The following is a 22,871-nucleotide window of genomic DNA, read 5'->3' as shown; positions in this document are numbered from 1 at the left end:
GACAAGTGTTATCCTCGTTATCCTAAAATACACGTTATAAAAGGAGGACATGGGATTTATCGGTTTGTTTTTTTACCGTGGTACTGAATTGGATATCAAGAATAATGACATTTCACAGATATTGGTGACTTTTTTTTTTTTTTTTACACACACACACACACCACGGTATCGACTTTGATGTCGAGTATCGTGTACTCTTGGTTGTATTGCTACCGACTACAACTTTTTTGGCATCGTGACATCCCTGATATGAAGGGGGAAAGAATATAAACTTAGAAAAAAGGCCTGGACTACAATTTGCTAAGATAAATGATTCAACTTAATGATCTATGTAAGTAAAGTCCTGCTTGAAGCACTACTATGGGATGAGAGACTAACAAGAAAATAAATTCTAAGTCCAGTACAAGAGAGCATATATGTATCTGTGAGAATCCCAGCTTGAGACCAATGCGCAATGCAATGCTTAGCTAATTGGATATGTGTATTACAATGTCCGTGGTCACAGCACCCTTATGGGGCATGAAATAACAAGCAGCTGTGTGTGTCAAGAGACTTCACATGTGTGTGTGCTCAGTTTGACTGTCTGTGTGTGTGGGAGGGATGGTTGCTGAGAGGTTTATTAACCCAGTCCATCAAGGCAGTCTGGGATTCACACTGAGACACCAAAGGCTTAAGGATGTGAGCGCCACACAAGCAAGACAGCAAGACAGTGCCTCTCCGAAATACTAATATGGGCCCTTATTTTCTACCACAACAAACCCCCACACACCTTCCACCCCCCTACACAGCCAACACCTCTATACCAGCGCTGCTTCCACAGCTAGTGGACTGTGTGCCTTGATTTGACCAGCTTTTCTATCCTACTCCGGAGATTATAAACACCATCCCCAATTCTTTAGCATTCAGTGTGTTTACATGCACAGCAGTAACCGGGTATGGTCTTACCTCGGTTAAGTGAATAACCGGCTTATGCGAGTTCTCCCCGTATACATGAGCAGGGAAGAATGGGGAGAATGACAGGAGTAACTCTACCTCCAGTACAGTAGGTGACGATCTGCCAAAGCACAATGCTTTTTCTTCCGGTTGACCTATGTCAAAATTACACGGACCGATTACTATTAATAAAATTAAAATTAATACAATTTAACAACTTCATGTTTAATTTACACATTATCTCAGCGTAGGACAGCACAGTGTTCCCGCCAGATGACTGACAACTTGTTCAGCTCATTATAATGTTATCTGTAACCAGTGTCGGGTGGATTTAGCAAGCTAACTTCGCTAGCCAGCTAACTAACATTAACGTTAGCCAGGGGCCGCAGCGGGAGCTGCTCGGTCCCTTCATTTTTTTGCCTGAGACACAGCATTGACAGCCCAGTGGGAGATGGCCAGTCGGTTTAGCCATCTCCCAATGTCCGCTGCTGCCTCGACAGGGAGTAAAACAGACGGACCGCAGGCTCTTTGCTGCCGATGGCCCACTGATTCAGGTAACGCTGTTTTGTTGTACGTGTCAAACAACGACTATGACTCACAGCGCGCTGACGGCGTATGTCCGGTTGAAGGGCAGTTGAAGCATGTGCAGACGCTTAAACCAATCATAGCCCGGTTAAGGTGTATACATGGAGTAATACCCCGGTTACTGAAGGAGTTCTCTACCTCCGTTTACCGGGTTATGAGAACTCTGATTTTAACCGGGGTAAGGTGTTTACATGGCGTTGAGAAATCAGGGTATTGCCTTAACCCGAATGTAGTAGTTTTTTTTAACTGCATGTAAACGTACTCATTGACTCTCCATTATGGTACACCTTGCAGAACATTGTATGTTTATGATTATGATCAACAGGACAGTGTGAAACCCGGTTTACAGGACTTAACCCTATATAACTGTCAATATGGAATTACAGGGCTCTGTCAAGAGTGCAGCGGATTTAAAGACTTATTTTAGTCTGTGTTCTCACAAACGCATTTTACAACCTTCAAAATGGCAACACACCAGACACTAGAATGGTGGCGACGCCATTAACTAGCCATGACTTATGCATTGTCCACATAATACAACTCCTTGACAATTCAAACTACAGTCCTGTGGCATTAGCATGCTTAGCCTTATTTATGTTGGGTTGTGTTCCAGCAATAAACTGTTAAGCTAATCTCTCTACAGTGTGTTAGGACAAAGCAGTGCACTATTATTAAAGACAATGAAAAGAAATGATATGAAAGCTAAAAATATCCAGAGAACACAACAAGTAGCAGCGGTCAAAACTAATTCTGGCAAAAGTAAGTATAATACTGATTAATGCTTGAGATTTTTTCTTTATCAACCAGATGCAAAATCTTAGGTTTATATGAAAAAAAGTGTAGTAGATTCACCACACGTAGAAACTACACAAACAAGAAGCTTTCACACTAGCAAGAATAGCAAGATTCACGTTAGCAAGATTTTTTTCAACAGCAAAATGAGATCTAAAGCCCAAAGAACCTTGTGAGTTATGTCTAAAGACTCTGGCAGCTAAAGTACGTTTTATCTTTTATTATGATACTGTTATTTCAATGAAATGCCCCCTATTTTTAATAGGTGGTAAAACATTTAAATGGTTTACAGCAAGATGGGGGATATGAAATGTTTGTGCTTCCAATCAGTCCAGTTTCATTAGGGTGAAGCAGGACACCAATTATTATTATTATATAACAATGTGCAAGTTTTCTGATAAGGTGGGGGCTAAAAAACACCAAATCGATCAATCAACCCTATGGTGTCACGATTTTCCAAATCCATGATTCGATAAAATTTTCAATTTCAATTTATTTTTCAGCAGTGACGGCAATGCCACAATAAGAGCCACTAGATGGCAGAAGGGTACTTTGCAACAAAAGTTTGAGTTTCTTGGAGTTTACGAGATGCACCTGAATGCATCATGAGTTTACGAGGTGCACTTAAATCCACCATGAAGTCTAAGTGCGAGCCAACGCGCTTTACTGTTCGTTGTTTGTTACATAACTCACGGGGAAGGCAAAATGTTGCCACGTTGTTGATTTCAGGGAGGCAGCAGGATTTCTGAGTTATCGGTTCGACAACCTGCACTGCTACTACTATTATTACTAGTCATAGTTATGTTATCTTTATTGTTACTATAATTTCCACTGTTCATCATACCAAGAGCTATACTTATTATAATAATCATATTTCTGTATATCTGTGTTTCTCTTTCCCAACTGGCAGCAGCAGATGGCCGCCCACCAAGAGTGAGGGTCTGTCCGAGGTTTCTGCCTGTTAAAGGGAAGTCTTTCCTCTCCACTGTCGCACCAATGCTTGCTCTTGATGGGGATTTTTGGGTCTTTGTTAATTTATAGAGTGTAGTCTAGACCTACTCTATCAGTAAAGTGTCCAGAAAGAAATTCTGTTCTGACTTTAAATAAAATTGAATTGAATTGTTGTTTCTCCATTATCTCCAACTCCGGCAGTGGCCATGGTGTCTGAAAAGGGCAGCTGCATGCTACCAGTAAGCTAACGTTATGCTGTGTCTTTAGCTGCATGCTTCTATGCGTGTTGTTTTTTTTTGTTCAGAATGTTAACAATAACACAAACATATTTAAGTGTATAGGTTTTATAAGTCATACCCTGCAGGTCATGTCAAAGAAATTCAGATGCTCACTAATTCTGCTTTGCAAGAGGGCTAAACTTAGACACACACTCATTTACACATTGAAAACCTCGACATTGTCAGAAATTGTATAGTCAGCTTGTATAGTCAATCTTGAAATTGCTGTTCAGCCAATCAATATGTCACCACGTGTGGACCATGAGTCTGTTTTTAGAGCAGACCTCCAGTGATGAGCGGGTGCTGGATTCAGAGGTGTTGAAACATTTCAAACCCTACCCCAATACCTCCTGTTTTATAAATGCTAAGAGCTCAGTGTGAGTAATTAAAGCAACACTTAACTCAAAGCTCACTAGCTCTGGAGAAAGCTAAAGAAAGGTGAGTGTGGGTCAGGGTATCAGTCGTGTGCTGAACCCCAATTACCACCTCATAAGAATATGCTTAACAGAACATTAAAACAGAAGCCAGGTTGCACAGAGAAAAACACTAAATCCTCACCAGCGAGTCACAACTGACACCACAGAGAAGGTCTAGACCTTAACTGATCCATCTGACTCAGTGGGCCAGGCCTGGAAAAGATAATGGCTAGACAAACATGCAGTCCAAAGGGCTGAAAAAATGTAGCTACCACTCTATTTGAAGGTAAAACTACAACTATGGTGGTAGACTGAAGAGAGGGAGCGCCTCAAACAAAGCAAGAGATCGGTGTCAGTCTTTGACACCGTGACTCCTAAAACCGCGAAAGGCTAAAACAAATATTCAAGTAACTTGATAACTAAAAATCATACAGCAAACTGTTTGACATGGATGATTATTATTGTCGCACAACATGCCTACATGTGTATCAATACACCCCAAATAAACAGCATTTTAAGTTGTGTATTGTAGCCTCTGAATGAGTTTTGTATAATCACAACTTGAGCAGCAATCATATTAAAGTGAGGTTTAATCAGTGACTTAAGTTTAGATGGTGACAAAAAGCACACATGCATTTTAAATAAGTGGAAATGTCTGTATTTCCACACTGATTTGTGTGTTGAATAATGCAAAATCAGATTCCAATTAAGAAAATAGTGTGGAAACTCCTCTGTGCATGCTGGAAGCTTTAGTGTGAATGTCATTTTGTTGTGTCCAAGCCCTGGCCCAGACTGCCCTCCTCCTCCTGTCTTTTGGCGCTCACGAGGGCTAGTTTGTTTTGCTCACATTTTGCCCACTGTTCCTGTCAACACATATCCTCCGCGTCACCCTGGACCCTCTCTTTCATCCCAACCCTCAGCTCTGTCCATGCCTGAGCCCAATCCCCCTCCAACCTAACAGACACCCCAGCTGGCATGATTAATAGCCCTCTGCTGGGACGCTCCATCCACTCAGCACATTGTTGAGAGCCTCTGAAACAGTACAACAGTTGCATCCCCTCTTCACACTGGTCCTAAGCCCTGCCTGTCAGTCCCCGGTTAGGGCACCGTTAACTGGCCAGATTTACAGATACTAACCAGTACTAGGTGGCAGCCTGTCTGGGGAGGGGGGAGCAACTCCTATTAATCATAGCTCTTTTGATGGGAGCTTTTACAACCGGTAGGCCAAAGGCTTGCCACTGTATAACACCTGTATAATCCATGGCGCCTCCCATCTACCATCAATTACAACTACACATCCATTCAGCTAGTATTTATATTCTCTGATACCATGACATTTAGGTTAATTCATTTAAAAGCAACAGGTGACCTGAATCTTTACCTCAGAAGCCAGGTGACACTAATCAGTCAAATTAACTACAAATGGAGGTTCAAATCTCTAATAAACCCAATCTCAGTTCAGATAAAATATGATTTACAAAAGGTTTTCTTTTAAGGATTTCAACGTTTAGTCAACAGAAAATGAATGGCCAACAAATCCAATAGTTGAATGACGAATTGTTTAAGTAAAACTACCAAACAATTGCTAGTTCCACCTCAAATGTGAGACTTTTCCTTGTGTTATATCGTAACGTGAATGTCTGTGGTTTGTTTCTGTTGATCAGACAAAACAAGCTGTCAATTTGTCACCTTGGGCTCTGAGAACTTAAAAAAAATGAATACTGCTTACAATAATCAATAGCCAAATTAGTTAGTTGAGGCCTACTTCACACTACTACTTACAGTGCAAACATTTCAAAATGAATGATAATGGGTAAATAAATATTATATATAATAAATATTATAGGTAGCGTTGCATGGACGTAGGAAAATTAAGACCTGTTCAAAATGATTTAAGACCTAGAACACAATACTGCGAATTTAAGACTTTTTAAGGCCTAAAATTTTGATTTCGAAATTCTTTAAGTTTTTTTAGACTTCTTAAGACCCCGCGGAAACCCTGGGTTTTTCCAACAAAGTAACTGGTGTCTGTACGGCAAGTCTTTTCATGTTCACACCGTTTTGTTTTTTTGCAATATTCTCATTGTGTACCAGGCTTTTTACACTAGACAAACCTGGGGCATAGTCAGGTCAACCATCAACATGACAGTCAACGACAGGACCATCCCTCAGACAGTGTGAAGCATAGCACACTGTAAATTAATCTGAAATGACTGCAGGTGCAGATTCTGGCCAGTTGAATGGAACTGAGTTATGAGATAGAGCCTTTGAAAAAAGTAAGCACACATATAGCAACTATGATTAAATTGAGGTTACTGACATTAACATGCATGATTTCTGGGAAATTATTTCCCAAAAACTGGAGCAGCCAGGCTAAAAAATAGGTTTATCTTTACAACAAAACTAACAGTATCATTTTGACAGTTATTTGTACGCATAGTAAGACCAGTCTGAACTATTGCACAAAGCCTTGACAATAATATAACTGGGACAAATGAATCCGTAACATTTACAAGATTGTGCGAAACATGACATTGACATTTGGCAGTATGTTCCATTACGTTCATTTTTTTGTTGTTGTTACATTGACTTAGCTATATTTCAGGGCTCAAACAATGAATCAATTAATCGCTCAGTCAATTAATAATCAAGTAACCATTCAAGTATTTCTTTCAAGCAAAAATACCAAAAATTCACTAGTTCAAGGTTCCCAGATGTGTAGAACTGCGGCTTTTCTTTGTCTTCCATGATCAGAAACTGAATATCTTTGGGTTTTAGAATGTTGTATAACAAGCAATTTGAAGACATCAACATGAATTTGAGGAAGTGTAAAGTGTTTTTTCTGTCATTTTATGAACAAAATTAATGTTCAAGTAAAATTAAATCAAGCAGATTAATCAATAATGGAAATAATAATTTGTTGCATATTTTTTTCTCTGTACAAGCATAGATCATTTATCTAGCTACTTATGCCAAGCCTAGGTAAATCTGACCATGTCGTAAAAATAACACTGACAGCAGGACTGAGAATTTAACCCGTGATCTCATGCCTAAAGCTAAGGGACACCCGGGCCACGCGGCAGACATGTAAAGAATTGCCGTGAGGCAGATTCTTCTTGCTCAGAATGCCTTCATGAGTAAACATATTTGCATAAGTGGCTGAGTGACATGAATTATGGTTCCTCTTCCTCGGCATTCACCAGCTGCCTTCTGCTGGTTCAATTGGGAGTGATTTATGTGTGAAGATCAGGTGGCAGGGAAAAGGAAGAGAGGGGTGAGAGGGTGTAACGGGGGGGGGGGGGGTAAAAGGCCACAACCAGATCGCAAGTGCTCGGGCTGCAAACCCCCGAGGCCCGCCAGCGCCTGCCTGACCACAGCTGGGCACCAAGACGACACCCGCTCACGCTTGACCTTGAAATAACACGGAGAGAAGGCATGTGTGCATGCTCTCTCGATGACTGACAAAATTGTAAAATGTGATGAATTAGTGAGGTTGTCGGTAATGCATGGATTAGGCTGTGTGAAAACAAAAGGAAACATTTTCAAAACACAAGCGTCATCATACTGACCACACTGAGCACATTCATTTATTACTACAACTGATAAAATACATGAATGAGTGCATACAATGGCCGTCACTTGTTAGGGCCTATAACTACCTTATTAAAAATATATTATTTTTGTCATAATTCTAGTATTCCATGCCAAATTAGCTCTGCTTTGTGCTCTGCTTTTGGGAAAGCACGATCATTATTGTAAAAGGTCAGCTGGAGAGTAATCAAATCATCCTCCACAATGTTCATTCTGCAAATCCACTGCCATGCCCCCTGATATCTACTTCTGGTGCTGTGCTGGTGATTCGAGTCAATTAGAGGTGTGCTTGTGAATTTCGTTAGTGTTTGGATGAAAAGGAGAAAGCTGTCAGTCAAAAGGCCACTCTGGCTTTGTATCTGGGGGGCTGCAAGGGGCTCTAAACCTGTATTTGTATGAATAAAAATGAAGGGATTTAGGAACAGACTGTTTCTTCTGCAGACTTGTCAAAAATCTGACCTTCGCTGCAGCAGAGGGGGTTGATGGGAGAGGAGGGTGGAAGGGAAAGAATTGAAGATTTGAAAAGCTGAGGCTCAGTGAATTCTGGATAAAAAAAAAAAAAGAAAAAAAAAAAAGGTGTACCTGAAAAGAAATAGGTGCGCAGGAGAGGAAATAAAATGTCAGACTGCTCTCTCTCTCTCTCTTACTCTCTGAGGTATAGTCCAGCAGTAAAATAAATCCAAAGAATTATTCAACAAGAGATTGAGACAGATTTGTCTGTGTGATGACAATCCTATACGGGAGAGACCTCATGTCAATGTCAGTTAAGAGACAAAGACTCAATCTGCAGCTCAAACATTGTTTCAGATGTTGGAACACCAAATATATTTGGAGTTTATACTTAAATGCAGCAACAATTCAAATCTTAGAGCCAATTTGTCACTATCAGTTTCTTGTTTTTAATTCCAGCGTAATGCCTGGATTAGACGCAACACAACCCACATGGCTATTCATGTTAACAGCTACTGATCCGATTAGCCAACTGTTGGCCAACTAGCACTAATGAAATCACATGACAAGGCAATATAATCAAAATAATAATAATCAAACTAATATGAAATTGTGAACAACATACAGCCACAAAAACAATGACCGTGTAATTACCAATCAAAGTTTTCTATGGGTTTAATGGTACGCACAAGCCACAAACTTCCTGTACAAAATGAAAAAAGAACCTGCACCATTAAAAATGTTATGTACAAATTTACTAAAGGACTGAACTGATGCTTAACTGTTCATTATTATTATTTTTAAACAATATATGTACCATTGTGTTCTTTAAGTTTAAAACCAAAGAACCTATGTAGGACAGAAAACACCAATCTTTTTTGCAAGCCAGTACATATTTAAAGACAGATGCTGGCCACAAAGCTGTGGAAAGCACTTAATGATATGGGTCTAATGAGGTTAGGGATGGGGCATTAGATATCAGGCTCAATCCAAACCATCCCATTTATATCAGAGGAAAGGCCCCCGCTTCCTGGGCCCGATTTGCCTGGCTGACTGAGCAAGGTGGAGCTGAAGCATCACAACACATGGTCCATCGTTGGGTCATGTTCTTCAACTGTGCTCTCATTGTTCAGGAGTCAAGAGAGGACCTTGCATTTTCCAGGAGTAGAAGGAAACTTTTTTTTCTGCTTTAAGAAAAGAGAGACAAGACTTCCTTTCCCAGAACAATTTATCTCTCTGCTTGACAAGACTCCCTGCTATATTTACCCAACTAAAATTGCAGATGATATACTTCCAGCTGCACTACTCTCCAGCTCCATGGCACATGGTCCTGTCAATCACATTAGTTACAATAGCAGAGGACCGCCAGAGCAGCGAAACCCTCAGCGAGACAGAGAGAGCGACATATAGAAAGAAAGAAAACAAGAGTAGAGAGTCAGAGGGGCTGAGAAACCTTGTGGGGACTAATTCATATTTCCTTTGCTTCAGGTGTTAGAGGGAGCAGAGATACACACCGGAATGAATGGAATTACTGGGCTTTCATTAAGCAGACAGCTGGGCCACTGCGAAGCCTCAAAGCAGCAGCAAAACACAGCCCACCCGCAAGATTTCCTGCCAAAATATTGCTGTGTTTCTCTATGAGAGATCTATTAGGTTGTTATGCTGCTGCAAAAACAAAACAAATTGATCAGTCTGTCAAGCACAGAATTGAGCTCTACTGTGGTTATTTGCTCTCCATTTTGTCTCTTATCAGGGCATAGATGTAACATTTCAGAGACTGGGTGCACAGGGGATTTGGGCTTAAGGATGCAACAAGGCTTTCAAACATCCTTGACATGGACTCATTACTTCATGCAAATGCCTAAAAAAGCTAGGGGAAACATTTTATATTCGACTTCCATTCTGGTCAAATACAGTAACTGTAAAGGAATCTGTTTAAGTGAGGGTAACAGAGGAACAAAGGCTTTTGGTGATTTGAGGGCTGAAGGTAAAGGGTTACAGGGAGAGGAAAAGGAAAGAGGAGGGTGAACCAGTGTGGTGGACTCCGCCTCAGCCAGCAGCGCCTGTCCATCTCACAGTGACAAAGGCATTCCCTGGAGTAAGACAGCAGCGGTGGGGGCTCAAACTGTGCAGCTCCATGTGTTGCATCTTTCCCATTGCTCACAACTTCTACAACTGGAGCTGTAGGGCTGTGAGAGTTGCCAGGCCTCTCATTGCAAAGGCATGACAACATGCAGGATTTTCCTCAGAGCCAGCTGGGGTCTCACCCTTTTCCACCAAGGCAGTTTGAGGGCCGGTTCCTAATCTCCAACCAGTTCTTAGCGTTTCGACAGCCAAAGACTCGGCTCTCTGCAGGGGAAAACTGGTTCCAGAGCAGCATCAACACTTTGCTGGTTCAGAACCAAAAACCACTTACGTCAGGGGCTTGGGCCGAGATTATTATGACCAAAAAGGCCAACTAAAACTTTGTGACTGGCCGCCCTTTAAAACAATAAATAAATAAATAAACAGTTTCAGTATGGACGTGAAATCGAAGCAGCACTGGTCCGTTTATGGCGTTTGATGAGTCTCAAAACCTGCACACATAAACACCAGGCACGTGCACAAGCTTAATTTAACTGACGTTAGGGGTTTGCTGTAACAAGCGCTAACGTTGGCAGCCGCAACAAATACATCAATGTATGGGAAACACTGCTCACTTGCTGTCAGACAGCCCTTTCCGACAGGGAACTGAAGCTGTAATATCACTCTCCTTAACCTTTTAAACATTCATCTTTCTTTGACGGTAAATATCATGGAAATATGAAGTTTTCGCATCACAGATGAAGCATTCAAACTCATAGTCTTACAGGTAAATAGAGTGCATTTATACAGCGCTTTTCTAGTCTTAGCAACTACTCAGGCAACATTCACACCATTCACTCACATATTCATACGCTGGTGGCCGAGGCTGCCATACAAGGCGTCATCTGCTCAACAGATAAACGTTTGCTCCCATTACACACCGATGGCACATCAGGAGCAATTTCTGTATCGTGCCCAAGGGCACTACAACATGTAGGGGCCAGGGATCGAACCACCGACCTCCCGATTAGTAGACGATCGCTCTACCTCCTGAGCCACAGCCGGTAAAGCAAGTAAAACATGAGAGTTGACATTTAGACTGTTAGAGTGTGGGGTAGCGGCTGCTGCATGGGACTGTAGTTTAACTGGGCAGAGGTGAAAAAGTTAAGTAGTACTTTAAATCATCGCATTTGTAGGTTGAGAATAAAAACTCAAAAACATTTTTGTCATATATAGTTTTGCTTTAACTGAAAATAGGCTACACATTACAACCAGCCAAGGAGGCCAGACAAGCATACACATACAACTTGTGTGTGTCTTAAACTATTCTAGAATAGCATCTTAATTTGCAACATAAAAGCCCAACCCTTAGCATGAAAAATTAATTTGAAAAATACAGATATTAGAAGTAATGTACTTTTAACTGTATCTCAGGTGGATGCTACTGCACATAATGCTAACCACTGACATCTTGACATCTTTTTTGTACTGAGACACTTGCACTCTACCATTTACCACCATTGTCTTCTCATAATATGGACAGTTTGAAAAAAATTGTCAAACAGCAATATATATATTAAAAAAAATCACTTCCACCACAAGATGTTGTGAGATAATATTGATAAATGTGAAAGGCCAAGGCATTTCTCTGTGGATATCTACTGTGCACACCTGATTAAATATCTCCTTACTATACAGATAAAAGGGGGAAAAGGTAATTTGTGAAAGCAATCCTGAGTATGCTCACAGTCCTAACACAACTCAAGTAATCTGTCAAAACAAACAAAAATGTAAGACAGTTACCTAGTGACAGTTTCCACTGCACTTTGATTAACAGAGAAAGAAGCAAATTTTTGCAGATTCTGGGTGCTTTCACACCCGACCTATTTTGTCTAGTCTCAGTGTGCTTTACACTGGATTTTCACAGGCAGCTTCAACAACAGCAGAGCGGAGCGGTTCAATTCATTTGCCAACAGTCCGCTGACAGTGAGTGCCCGGAAGTTCACTTATCACACTTATGCTAAGACACTTATCAAAAGTTTAATTCTCTCGGCACCGCCGTCATGACCAGGGATATACCCATGTTGACTGGCTTGGTTTGAATTTCCAAAAGAAGGGTTGAACACTGATCAGACAACCCTGGCCCAACCCTGGTCATTGGTGTGAAAGAGGTGTAAATCTGATGCATTTGGTTTGCCTAGGCTGGTGTGGAAGCCGTCAGTCAAACATCAAACTGGTACTAGTCTCACATCGCCAGACCTACCTATACCATCACCTTACACCCAAACTACATTAGCCACACATACCTTTTATGTTGTTGAGTATTTCCTTGAGGTGGCCAAAGCTGTTAAGTAACGGGTCCTGTTCTTCGTCCTGGGCAGAGAAAATACATGATAAGAACATGATGGAGCATGGGAGGACATGCACACTGTGAGTGGATCATTTAAGGCCATCCAGATTTCCATTTCTTCAAACAAAGCTAACAGAAGATGCAAGAAAGTGCTATTTATGGCCTTTTTCACTAACAATATTCCACTCCTGTTTCCTTCAATTTCCCAATTGTCCCATTTCTGTTGACAAACTAGTGGACACTAGTCCAGCTGATGTTATGCCCTCTAGATTTGTATAAGTAGTTTGGGATGTGGTTCAATATAGTGAACATTTCCCTTTCTAATGGCTGTGTCTCTCACTATTTCAAGACTGCCGCTCCTCAAAAAACCTAGCCTGTCTACAATAACTATATATCGTCGTTTCCAAACTTCCATTTAGTGCCAAAATCAAAAAAAAAAAAAAACTTTTATTACAACCTCTGAAAGCCGTGGGAGACAATAGTGTTTTTAAAACCTTTCAGTCAGGTTTTTGGAAAAATCATAGCACAGAAACTGCACTTCTCAAGAGTCACAAATGGCCCGTTACTGAATGCAGAGACCAGAGACTGCTCCATTCTCATTTTACTAGACTTAAGTGCAGCTTTTTAAAAAAGTGGATTATGGAGTCTTGATAAACAAGCAGAGGGTTAGTGTATCTGGTAAAGCCTTGCAGTTGTTTTCAGCACATTGTCAGATCGTAGATTTTTTGTTTCAATTGACAATACAGGTCAAGTGGAAAGTTTTCCAACTTTCCTGAAAGTCTTTGGTTTTGTATGCATGGCACAATGAGGCAGGTCAATATCCTGAATGAGTTATCAGCAGTATAAAATCATCAGTTCATGTTGCATATGTGGCTTCAAAGACAGATGCAGCAAGGCTTGAAAAGCCCTTTAACAAACTTCATGAATTTGCAACAGGTGGACTTCAAGTTCTTGAGATGCGTCAGCGATAATCAAAGGAACATTTTAATGAGGAGTTTCTGTATTCTGATTTGACTTCATTTCTAAAAATAAGAAGGCAAACAAGATATGTCGTACATTTTTAATTAAGTCAACACCACAACTAAATTTGGAAAGCTGAAGCAGCAAAAAATGATTAATTAGATCGCTACACCTGATACATGCTGTCCCTTCTACACCAGCAATCACTGATTGCAAAATATGTAAGTGGATGACAAAATTAACTACAGAGTAAAGGAATGATTCTGTGATTATTGTGGACTACAGCAATGTCATTCCTGTGATTCTCAAGTTTCCTTTAAAAATATAACTTCCATCACAACATCAGTCATTTTAAACTAGTACTGACCCAAGGGTGGAGTATCAGTTTGACGTTATTGGAAATAAAGTTGCCAAATCAAAAGGAGTGACTAGTAAAACCTGAAGTTAAAGGGTAACTACCGTTTCCTTTATCCTGGACCCTATGTTCCTATGTTTCTGTGTCTAAGTGACTGACGGGAACAACAATCTTTGACATTGGTCCAGTGTTAAGCGAGATCGCTGCAGTCAGAAATCAGTGAAACAAGCTACTTTGTAAGTTAATAGGGCAATTGTCCAGCTTGTATTTACCTTCACAAAAGTCCTTGTTTACCGCTGACAGGCTCAGATTAATATTCTAAGTGTCTGACAACATTATGGAAAGGATTTCTAAGGAGGTCGACCTTTCTGTTAAAGAGTAAGATCCTTTTTTTAAAACATTCGCGAAATTGCGTTCGCTAAACCCACCAGACTCCATGTAAATAATCAATCAGTCATTTTAGCATCGTAAAACACACTTCATTCAAAGCCGACAGAAACCATTTTCATCTAATATAATGATAATGGCATAATAATGCAGGTACACCCTTTCAAAGATCAGTACACTTTTATTTGTAAAGAATATTTAACACTGGAACTGGAAGACATTTTAAATATCCACAATATGATTTGATCTTTTAGTATGGCGTCTTTCACGCTGTTGTTCAGTTGTTGGATTGCCGTTTGTGACCCGTATGTTCTCCCAGGCAATCCGTACTGGCTGTCAAATGTTTGCAGCATTCCTCGAGTGTTTGTGATAGACTACAGACACTGTACTACATTTAACAATTATTTATTAAACACTAAATATTAAATTTAAATAATATATAATTAATAAATGATATCTATATGGCTATCTGCCACATGGCAAGTAAATGTTTGTACCAAAATAGTTCTGTTTTTCAGTCTTCATTTTGGCGAAGGTACAGCTACTTTCTTCTGCTCCTCTGCTGTCTGCAGGTCGGAGCTTCGCGGAGACGGGCCAACACCCACACACACACACACACACACACACCCACACATACACAAAAACTGGCGCACATACCAGACGCCAGCCACCACGTCACTTCTGTTTACTGATAGCTATCGTTTACCTCAGGCTAATTAATTAGCTAGTAAGTGGCGATTTTTGGCAGCCAGCCTTCCAAAAAAAAAACACAATGAAATTAAATAACTGATCATTAACCGTTGACCGACAAGCAGGTAACGGAGTCTCAGTTCACCGTCTGGGAGCCTCTGACACTTTCCCCACTCCGTGTCTGTGGACAGCTGGAGGCTTGTACCGTTAATGTTCTGTGCATTGTCGGACACATGCAGCCACTTTCCTGAAACCGCTTGCGAGACTGACAAGTCCACAGTGGCGTGTATGTCCGAGCCTGTCTCCACCTGCAGGTTGTCAACTGTGTGCTTTGGAATGAAAGGGAGAAAACAGGACGCCGAGTATCACGGCGGATATCGCTCATATGCTTTTCTTTTTTTTTCACGGCGCCTTAACTGCAAAGTGCTGCAGGATGCCCTGCTCCAACAACTAGCGTTTTCTCTGTCTCTCTCCGCCAGGAGTCCCGCCTCCCCCCCACACAAAGACCATGCGACAAGAGGGTTCACTCCTCGTTACGCTAAGGAACCGAGAGTGGTCCTCCAGTCTCTTTGGTAGAGAGAGAGAGAGAGAGAGAGAGAGAGAGAGAGAGAGAGAGAGAGAGATAAGGAAAACAAACAAGCATGCAAATGGAAATTATCGCGGCCGTAAAAATTATGGAGCTCATTTTTTTTTATCGTGCGATTAATTGATTTATTGACTATCGTGACAGGCCTAGCTAAAAGTATTGTTTTTTTTAAATGGAGTCTTATATTATATAGAATAATAATCTGAGTCTGTCAGCGGCAAAAAAACAACACAGCGTTCACGCTTAACACTGGACCAATTTCAAACATCAGTCACTTACACACAAACACATAAGAAAATAGGGTCCAGGATGAAAAAAAACAGTAGTTACCCTTTAAGTCCTACCCTACGCACGAGTCAGCTTTCATATCTTTAGTTAATTCAACCTCAACTCAGTTAAAAATAGCAAATATAATTGCTGTTTTAACTTACCAGTGGAGTGTGGGTATTCCATCTGGAGTTCCTCTTGATAGCTCCAACAACAGTACTAATTTCACCCTGGACGATGTAGATATTCTTGTCCACCATGCTGCTTTTCTGAGAGAAAAAAAGAGGAGGGGATAGTTGACTTTGGCAGAAAATTCAAGCCAGGGATGGGCGATAACTCTATATAATCACTTCAAGTCTCTGTATAAAACAGTATTGTTGCAAAAAGATTATATCAAGATATCATGGTTGACAGTTGTCAGGTCTAGGTGAAATATAACAGGTTATATTTTAGTAAAATCTGTCACAGCATAACTACTGAAGTACGAAAATACATTATTTTATTACACTATTATTTTTGGTTTTAATGTCGTCACTCTTCCATCTCACAAAACAGACACACTTCTGTTTGTTAAAGTTAGCATGAAAATTACTCGCAGTCTATATGCTGTGAACTTATAAACTACATCTATAATGACGGATCAAGGCCCCCAGTTTCAAAATGGGTTCTTCAATAAATACTTATAAACTATTTGGTGATTGGAGATGACATTGTGTCCTCCAGCTGCTGACAGGTCAGCTGCTTCTAAAGACAGTGACACTGGAACTGAGGTCCGTTTGGATTGGATTGATGCTCCAGAAACTGATGTCTGGTATGAATTTGAGGTAAAATAAAAAGACACTATATATCACTTGACTCAAAGAACATGAGCTTATATTTACATGTGATTTGGAATACTTAAGTACACGTTGTTAACATATCTGTATCAATAATGCTGTGATTATTATCAGAAAATTGATTCATGTATAACCTGCCTTACCCATTACTGAAATCAAAATTCACTATCTTAAGATTAGAGAGTGCATGCATGGGTGGGTGCCTGAATGAAATATTCAACCAATCAATTAATGAAACACACACACAAACCACGTGAAATACTGGCATATACTCGCTGCTATAAATAATGTCCTACAGACCCCTGAGCCATCAAGTAAAACTGTCCGATAGCATTTCTTATGGCAAACATATTTTGTACAGCAATTCATGTGAATTCATCTTAAGCTATGAATAGGGCTGGGCGATATGGAGAAAATCAGATATCACATTATTTTTGACCAAATACCTCGATATTGCGACGATATTGTCGGGTTGACTATTGGTGCTTTCACAAAATATTTTTTACAATGAGATTTTAGATAAATAATCATCAAACTGTGGTTTCAAGTGAAATTATTTTTCAGCTATATACTGACTATGTTGACATGCATGCACAAAAATAGTGTGATGTTAAAACAAATCCACAATTCTTCAAACGATATTCCCTCAAAATGTTTGACAACAGATTTTCTGAGAACATTGAGTTAATGTGTGCTTGTATTTATCAATTTAGACAACGCAATTGTATGTCACAATATCTCAATATATGATTTCATCATGATATCATTCCATTGAAAGACGATAAATGATCATATTGAATTATTGCCCAGCCCTAGCTATGGATAAACAATCATATCCAGTATGAAAATCTGAACTGCTGCAAGAAGTATATGAAAATGAAGTCACCAAGCCTAAAGTCAAACTAAAAACTATAAAATATAGAATCTAAGAACCAAACAGCAAAGGCCCATGTGTACCTTGACAATGCCTAAAAACCAATAAGGATAATCAAACAATATCAACATGACATGCTGTTCATATTTGACAAGCAGTATGCCTCAAAATGGCAGGATTAACCTTTTTCCTTGTGTCATGAAAGCCATGCCAGATAATACTCTTACTTTATAGGAAGATTTAGAAATGTAAAGAGTAGGTGGAGGAGGGCACATTCTTTCAAATTCATGGTCAGCAGCCTATTCAAAATAATAAGACGATGAAGGTATGACAGGTAGGGGTCAGGATGTAGAGACTTGTCATATATACGAGTCCTCACTAGCGATTACGTTTTTCAAACCACCAATTCCAATCTGAATCAGTGATGTCAAGTGTCTGATATCATAATTTCCAACATAATACAGCTGCACAGCGCACACAGCAGGTACAGTAAACTTAGTAAAAACAAGTGAGTTTAGGTCAAATGTTTGAGAACTAAATGGTTTTGCATTACCAAAAAAAACTGCCTGCATCACAGCTTACCTTCAATTGCCTTCATTTATTTATTTATTAACAATATGAGAAACCTTCTAACATATTAATAATGAATGCTGTCATTTAATAAAGCCCACAAGTATAAACATACAGTCACTGCATGTTGTCTCGCTACAGCTACTGTGTTGAGCAGGACAACATGAACGGGTTCTGCAGGGTTCCTGTCGGATGATAAGACTATTATTGTGTTGAAAGTCTCGCATTGCCAGACTTTCCTCCACAGCGCTGCAGAGGAAGGTCTGGCTAGTCCACACAGCATTCCGGGATGGGAGAAAAACGTGCTCTGGTTTATTGGCATTTCTTTAAACCAATCACAATCGCCTTGGGCGGTGCTAAGAGCCGGACGGAGCCACGGTGCCTCTGCTAAATAGTCTCAGGAAGGAACTTGTTTTGGTGGAACGTGTGGACGTTCAAAAGTAGTTTTAGTCGTGCAACAGAAAACTCAGATTGGACAGATAGTCTAGCTAGCTGTCTGGATTTACCCTGCAGAGATCTGAGGAGCAGTTAACCTCAGAAATCCACCAGAGGTTAATATTACAACACAAAGAAAGAGGAAGGTGACAGGACATCCGAAAAGAGAGACACCCAGAAGAATTTCCGGCAGAACAAGAGCATCCCGGAAGTGGAACGTCGTGGATATAGACTTTTGTATACTGGGGTACCAGACAGGAAAACAAGGCCGGTTCCAAAATAATCTAAAATGTTAACATGTCTCCCCTCCAGATCAGTACCTTATATACTTGTCTGAATGACAGCTCAGGGGCCAGAGGGGCTCCCTGCTTTTCAGAATAGTATCCAGATTAAAAGTCTTCATAAAACTGTTTATTTTGGCAGGTGATGATTTTTACTAACTGTTTTTGCATGATAAGAGCTTTTCTAGTGACACTCATGGTCAGGCTAGCAATGAAGCACATAAACCACGGCATGTTGTTGAGTAAACTCCAAGACTTTCTTCCATGCTCTTAGAAAGCAATGCTAACAACCAGCTGGATGGCACAGCACCTCTGGCTGCAACTTGTAAGAAATACAAAAACAGTCAGGGCTCCAGGCATTTCGAAGGTGAATCTAACAAAGACATAGTGAGACTCTCAACACATGTTATAAAAGTGCAACATAATGCAGTCATACAACAAAAGCAAGTGATATAGCCTGCTAGTTGGCTGTCTGAAGAGCTAGTAAGGTGCCAGCTGGCTAATTAGATTAACTAGCTAGCTAGTCAGTCAGTGGCGTCTACCTGAAAAGCAAAGCTAACAGGCTAGCTCTCCACCACACTAATGTGTTGGGACTGTTGACAGTCCTCTGGGACACACAAAGACACAATGAGAGGACACACGACTAACATTTAGCTAATATCTATCAACGAAGTAAGGAGTTTACAAATGCGTTGCATATGTTAACGTTACCTGCCCAGAAACCTCACAGCTAACTACTTAGCTAGCGTGTCATCTGGCTGAGGATAGAGGTGTCTTCCGTGTTTGCACTCTCAGACAACAGTCACTTATTTTCCTGATTTAATAAAGTAAAACGCCTGTTGTCAGATATGTAAGCACGCTGTGCTGGTTCTCTAGAAATAAACATATTACCTGTATGATGCTGCTATTTCAAAGATGGAGTCCTGCTGTAGCTAATGCTAGCCTAGCTCGGCAAACTAGCAGGCTAGCCGGCCAACAGTGAATGAAGAAGACCAAAGTTCAGTTCACTACGAGAACAGGACAAACTAAAAGTTTCGGACATTCCACTGCGTGATAACGTAATATTTCCAAACACTACGTATTCATTCACTCTTCAAAAAATGCTCCATAAGTGAATAAACTGAACACCTTCCTGCAGCTGTCAATCTGGTCTTGGTAAACACACTGACGTGGAAAAGCTCTGCAGTCTCAACCTAGCCTGGTGACCGAGTTTTGATTGACAGGCAAGCAAACTGATCACTTTAATAAGCGTTATGTAGGGCTTTAAAATACAAGAAGATATTAGAGAATCGAAGTTTAAGGAAGTGTAGCGTTTGTGCAATTTGTCTAACCATATAGACTTACAGGGACTCCCAAAAAAGAAAGCTTCACTTGTGTTACAGAGAAATAAGGGCGGGACAAAGGTAGCAGCAGTGGAGTACCGATTGGTTGCGCAGGGTTGATGACGAAAGCACGGTCTGACGCTCCATTGAAGAGAACAGTCTCTCTCTGATGTGTCTATGCTGTTTAAGGGTTCTATTTCTGATTCCTTATACTGATGTAACTACTGATGTAATTGAATCACAAAAAAAGTGTGCTTTAACCCATCTGTGTGTAAGAACAACCATAAGATCCATACTCTATTTCAATATACAGTTATATTGTTTCTGTTTCACCTTGAATAGTTTATTGGAATAATAGTAATAGTAATAGTTTACAATTTTTTACTGGAAAAGGGTTTGGACTCTCCCACAAAAAAATATTTTTGAAAAATAAGGTTAAATAAGTTTAGGTTAAGTCCCTTTTTTGTTATATTCAAAAATGATATTGATTTGAGCTGTGCCTTATGTGATTACCATACTGAAAATATTCTCCATCTGTTCTGGAAATGTATACATATATACCCGTAAACTGTGGCTAGATATTTGTAGGTTTATCTTGGATAATATTATCTGTAATTTTGAGCTTCACTGGATAATGTGTTCTTTGGTTTTGTCAGGTACACTACATTTGAGAAAGAATATTTTCTTATCAATCTTATAATAGTCCTCACTTTAATGTTTTCAAGAAGGAAACGGTTTTATATATTAAGACAATAACTTTGGCAAGACTGTTCTGTACTGTACCGGTCTTAATGACCTCATGTCTGTATGTTTTAACACCATCCAATTGTCCTATGTTTTCTTGTTATGTTTTATTGCACAAATAATAAATAAAATAAAATAAAAAAAACATCAACCATTATTATATTCAATGCAACGAATATTATGCAGAAGAAAAAAAACTGTCCCTTTTTTCATGCAATGAGTAGACAAGACAGAGGATTTTCATCTCTTTTTTGCTCAGCCCCATACTCTTGTTACAAGACATTCATGAACTTTTTGGTCATTTCTTTCTTGTTTTGTTCTTCTAAAACCATTACTCCACTGTAATGTTTATGCTTTCAGAATTTCAGGCTAACACGGAATTTCGCGAAATGTGTCCAACACTTTAGTCTATATAAAGTAAGACTTGATTGAAATGTACATTACATAGTCATGACCATTGAACACAATATTCTGGTCTTCTGAGATCTTTATTTAGTTATTTATTTTTAAACCTTTATTATGACAGGACAGCTTAGGCATGAAAGGGGAGAGAGAGGGGGAATGACATGCAGCAAAAGGCCACAGGTCGGAGTCGAACCTGCGGAAGCTGTGTCGAGGACTGAGCCTCCGTATATGGGTGCGCGCTCTGCAAGGTGAGCTACCCAGGCACCCAGTCTTCTGAGATCTTTATTAGATCCAGTATTAAGAAACGCTGTGGTATTTAAGTAGTAATGGATGCAAAACAATGTATTCTTGGTGTTAGCTTATTGTCTGGTAAAACTGCACAATTGCTTAGTATCATGTTATATGTTGCAGGCCTTTCAAGCCTGCTTATGTGTGTTAATGTAGTATGAAAGACTACCATAGCTGTTTCCTTATGAGAGATTGTCCAATGAAATACAAGGAACCTCTTAGCATGTGTTTTGGTTATGAGTGGCCAGAAATAATCTTGTGGAGTACATTGAGCTTCATTACCTTAGTAAGCCTATCGTGTTTTGATTAATCTGTGAACGTACTGGAGTATTTCTCCCACTAGCTGCTGTTGAGGTTGTGTCTTTAGGCTCCTGTTTGCTTATGATTGTTGGATGGAATGATATTGCTTCCCTGGTATGTTCTGTTATGTTTTTTTCAACAACAAAAAAGGCAGTGGGTGAAAAAATTAACTTTCATGTAAGTGTATCAAAGGACTTTAGAGATTGTACCAATCTAATACAATGACCCAACAATCAGTCACAAAACAATGTATGTGTTGGCTGTGTATTGGGTGGAGGCCTATATGTAAAGATTGCACAGCTACAATCCTACAATTTCTTATCTCTCTCTCCGTGCAATCAAAAGCAGCCATTTGCTCAACATTTACACTCAAAGTATTGCTCTGTGTTTAAAGCATGTAGAATCTACAGCATGTGTGTCAGACCTCTGTTTGCTCTTTGCAAAGTGTTTGATCACCTGTGGGATTTGTAATTGCAAAATTTCATCAGCAAATATATGCATGTCATTTTCCACGATAGCAAATACGTCTGCAACACCGAGGCAATAACTTTCTTAATTTTTTTTCTCATGCACTTGTATGTACATTTGCAACGTTCTCACAGATGGTATAGAAAATCTATTCACATGTGGAAAACAAACATGCGGTCACAAATTGGTTTAATCACCACTGCCTAAAGAAATAAGAAATCATCTTTAATATCCATGCAGTTGTGTTGCATATCCTCATTTGATCCACCAAATTCCTCTCCAATCCCTGTTCAGCTGCATTTGAAACAGCTGGATTTCTTTTGATTACATTTCCTTCATCCAAACTGAAAATATTTACATAAGCTCTTTGACATGAGTCAGTTCATCATTAATTACAGACATGAGAATATAGGAAAAAATAATTTATTTAAAATTCTTTACAGAAAACACCAAAATGACACATTTACACCACGTTGTCAGGCTCCAGGTGATGGTTCTATGCTTCAGTGAGCGAGGACTCAGCATTTTGGCTTCATAAAACATACACGCATAAACCCCGACACTGTAATATGAGTCGTGTTGCAAAAGGGTTGTGTCATATTTGGCGTGTGTATTCTTGTTTGAAAGATGTGGAAGTGATAAATTGAGGCTTGTTTATCACAAGTTCCTCCAACATTCTTGGAGATGCACTGC

General features: G+C 39.8%; 1 protein-coding gene across 3 annotated transcripts in view; it reads right to left on the bottom strand.

Annotated features, from left to right (window-relative positions):
• Window positions 1–19,838, bottom strand: part of gbf1 (golgi brefeldin A resistant guanine nucleotide exchange factor 1) — a 119,887-nt gene extending 100,049 nt beyond the window's left edge. For 2 of the 3 annotated variants that reach the window (XM_078273890.1, XM_078273892.1), the window contains exons 1-3: window positions 19,543–19,838; window positions 15,820–15,924; window positions 12,367–12,433 (exon numbers count right to left, since the gene is read on the bottom strand). In XM_078273890.1, coding sequence (XP_078130016.1) covers window positions 12,367–12,433; window positions 15,820–15,915 — 163 coding nt within the window. In that variant the 5' untranslated portion in view covers window positions 15,916–15,924; window positions 19,543–19,838. The remainder of the gene's footprint in view (window positions 1–12,366; window positions 12,434–15,819; window positions 15,925–19,542) is intronic. The other variant, XM_078273891.1, reaches the window with a different exon arrangement.
• Window positions 19,839–22,871: the final 3,033 nt, after the last annotated feature.

Source organism: Sander vitreus, chromosome 17, assembly GCF_031162955.1.
Source record: "Sander vitreus isolate 19-12246 chromosome 17, sanVit1, whole genome shotgun sequence".
Taxonomy (NCBI): Eukaryota; Metazoa; Chordata; class Actinopteri; order Perciformes; family Percidae; genus Sander; species Sander vitreus.
The sequence above is the reverse complement of the archived record's forward strand: the minus strand, read 5'-3'. Positions and strand labels throughout refer to the sequence as shown.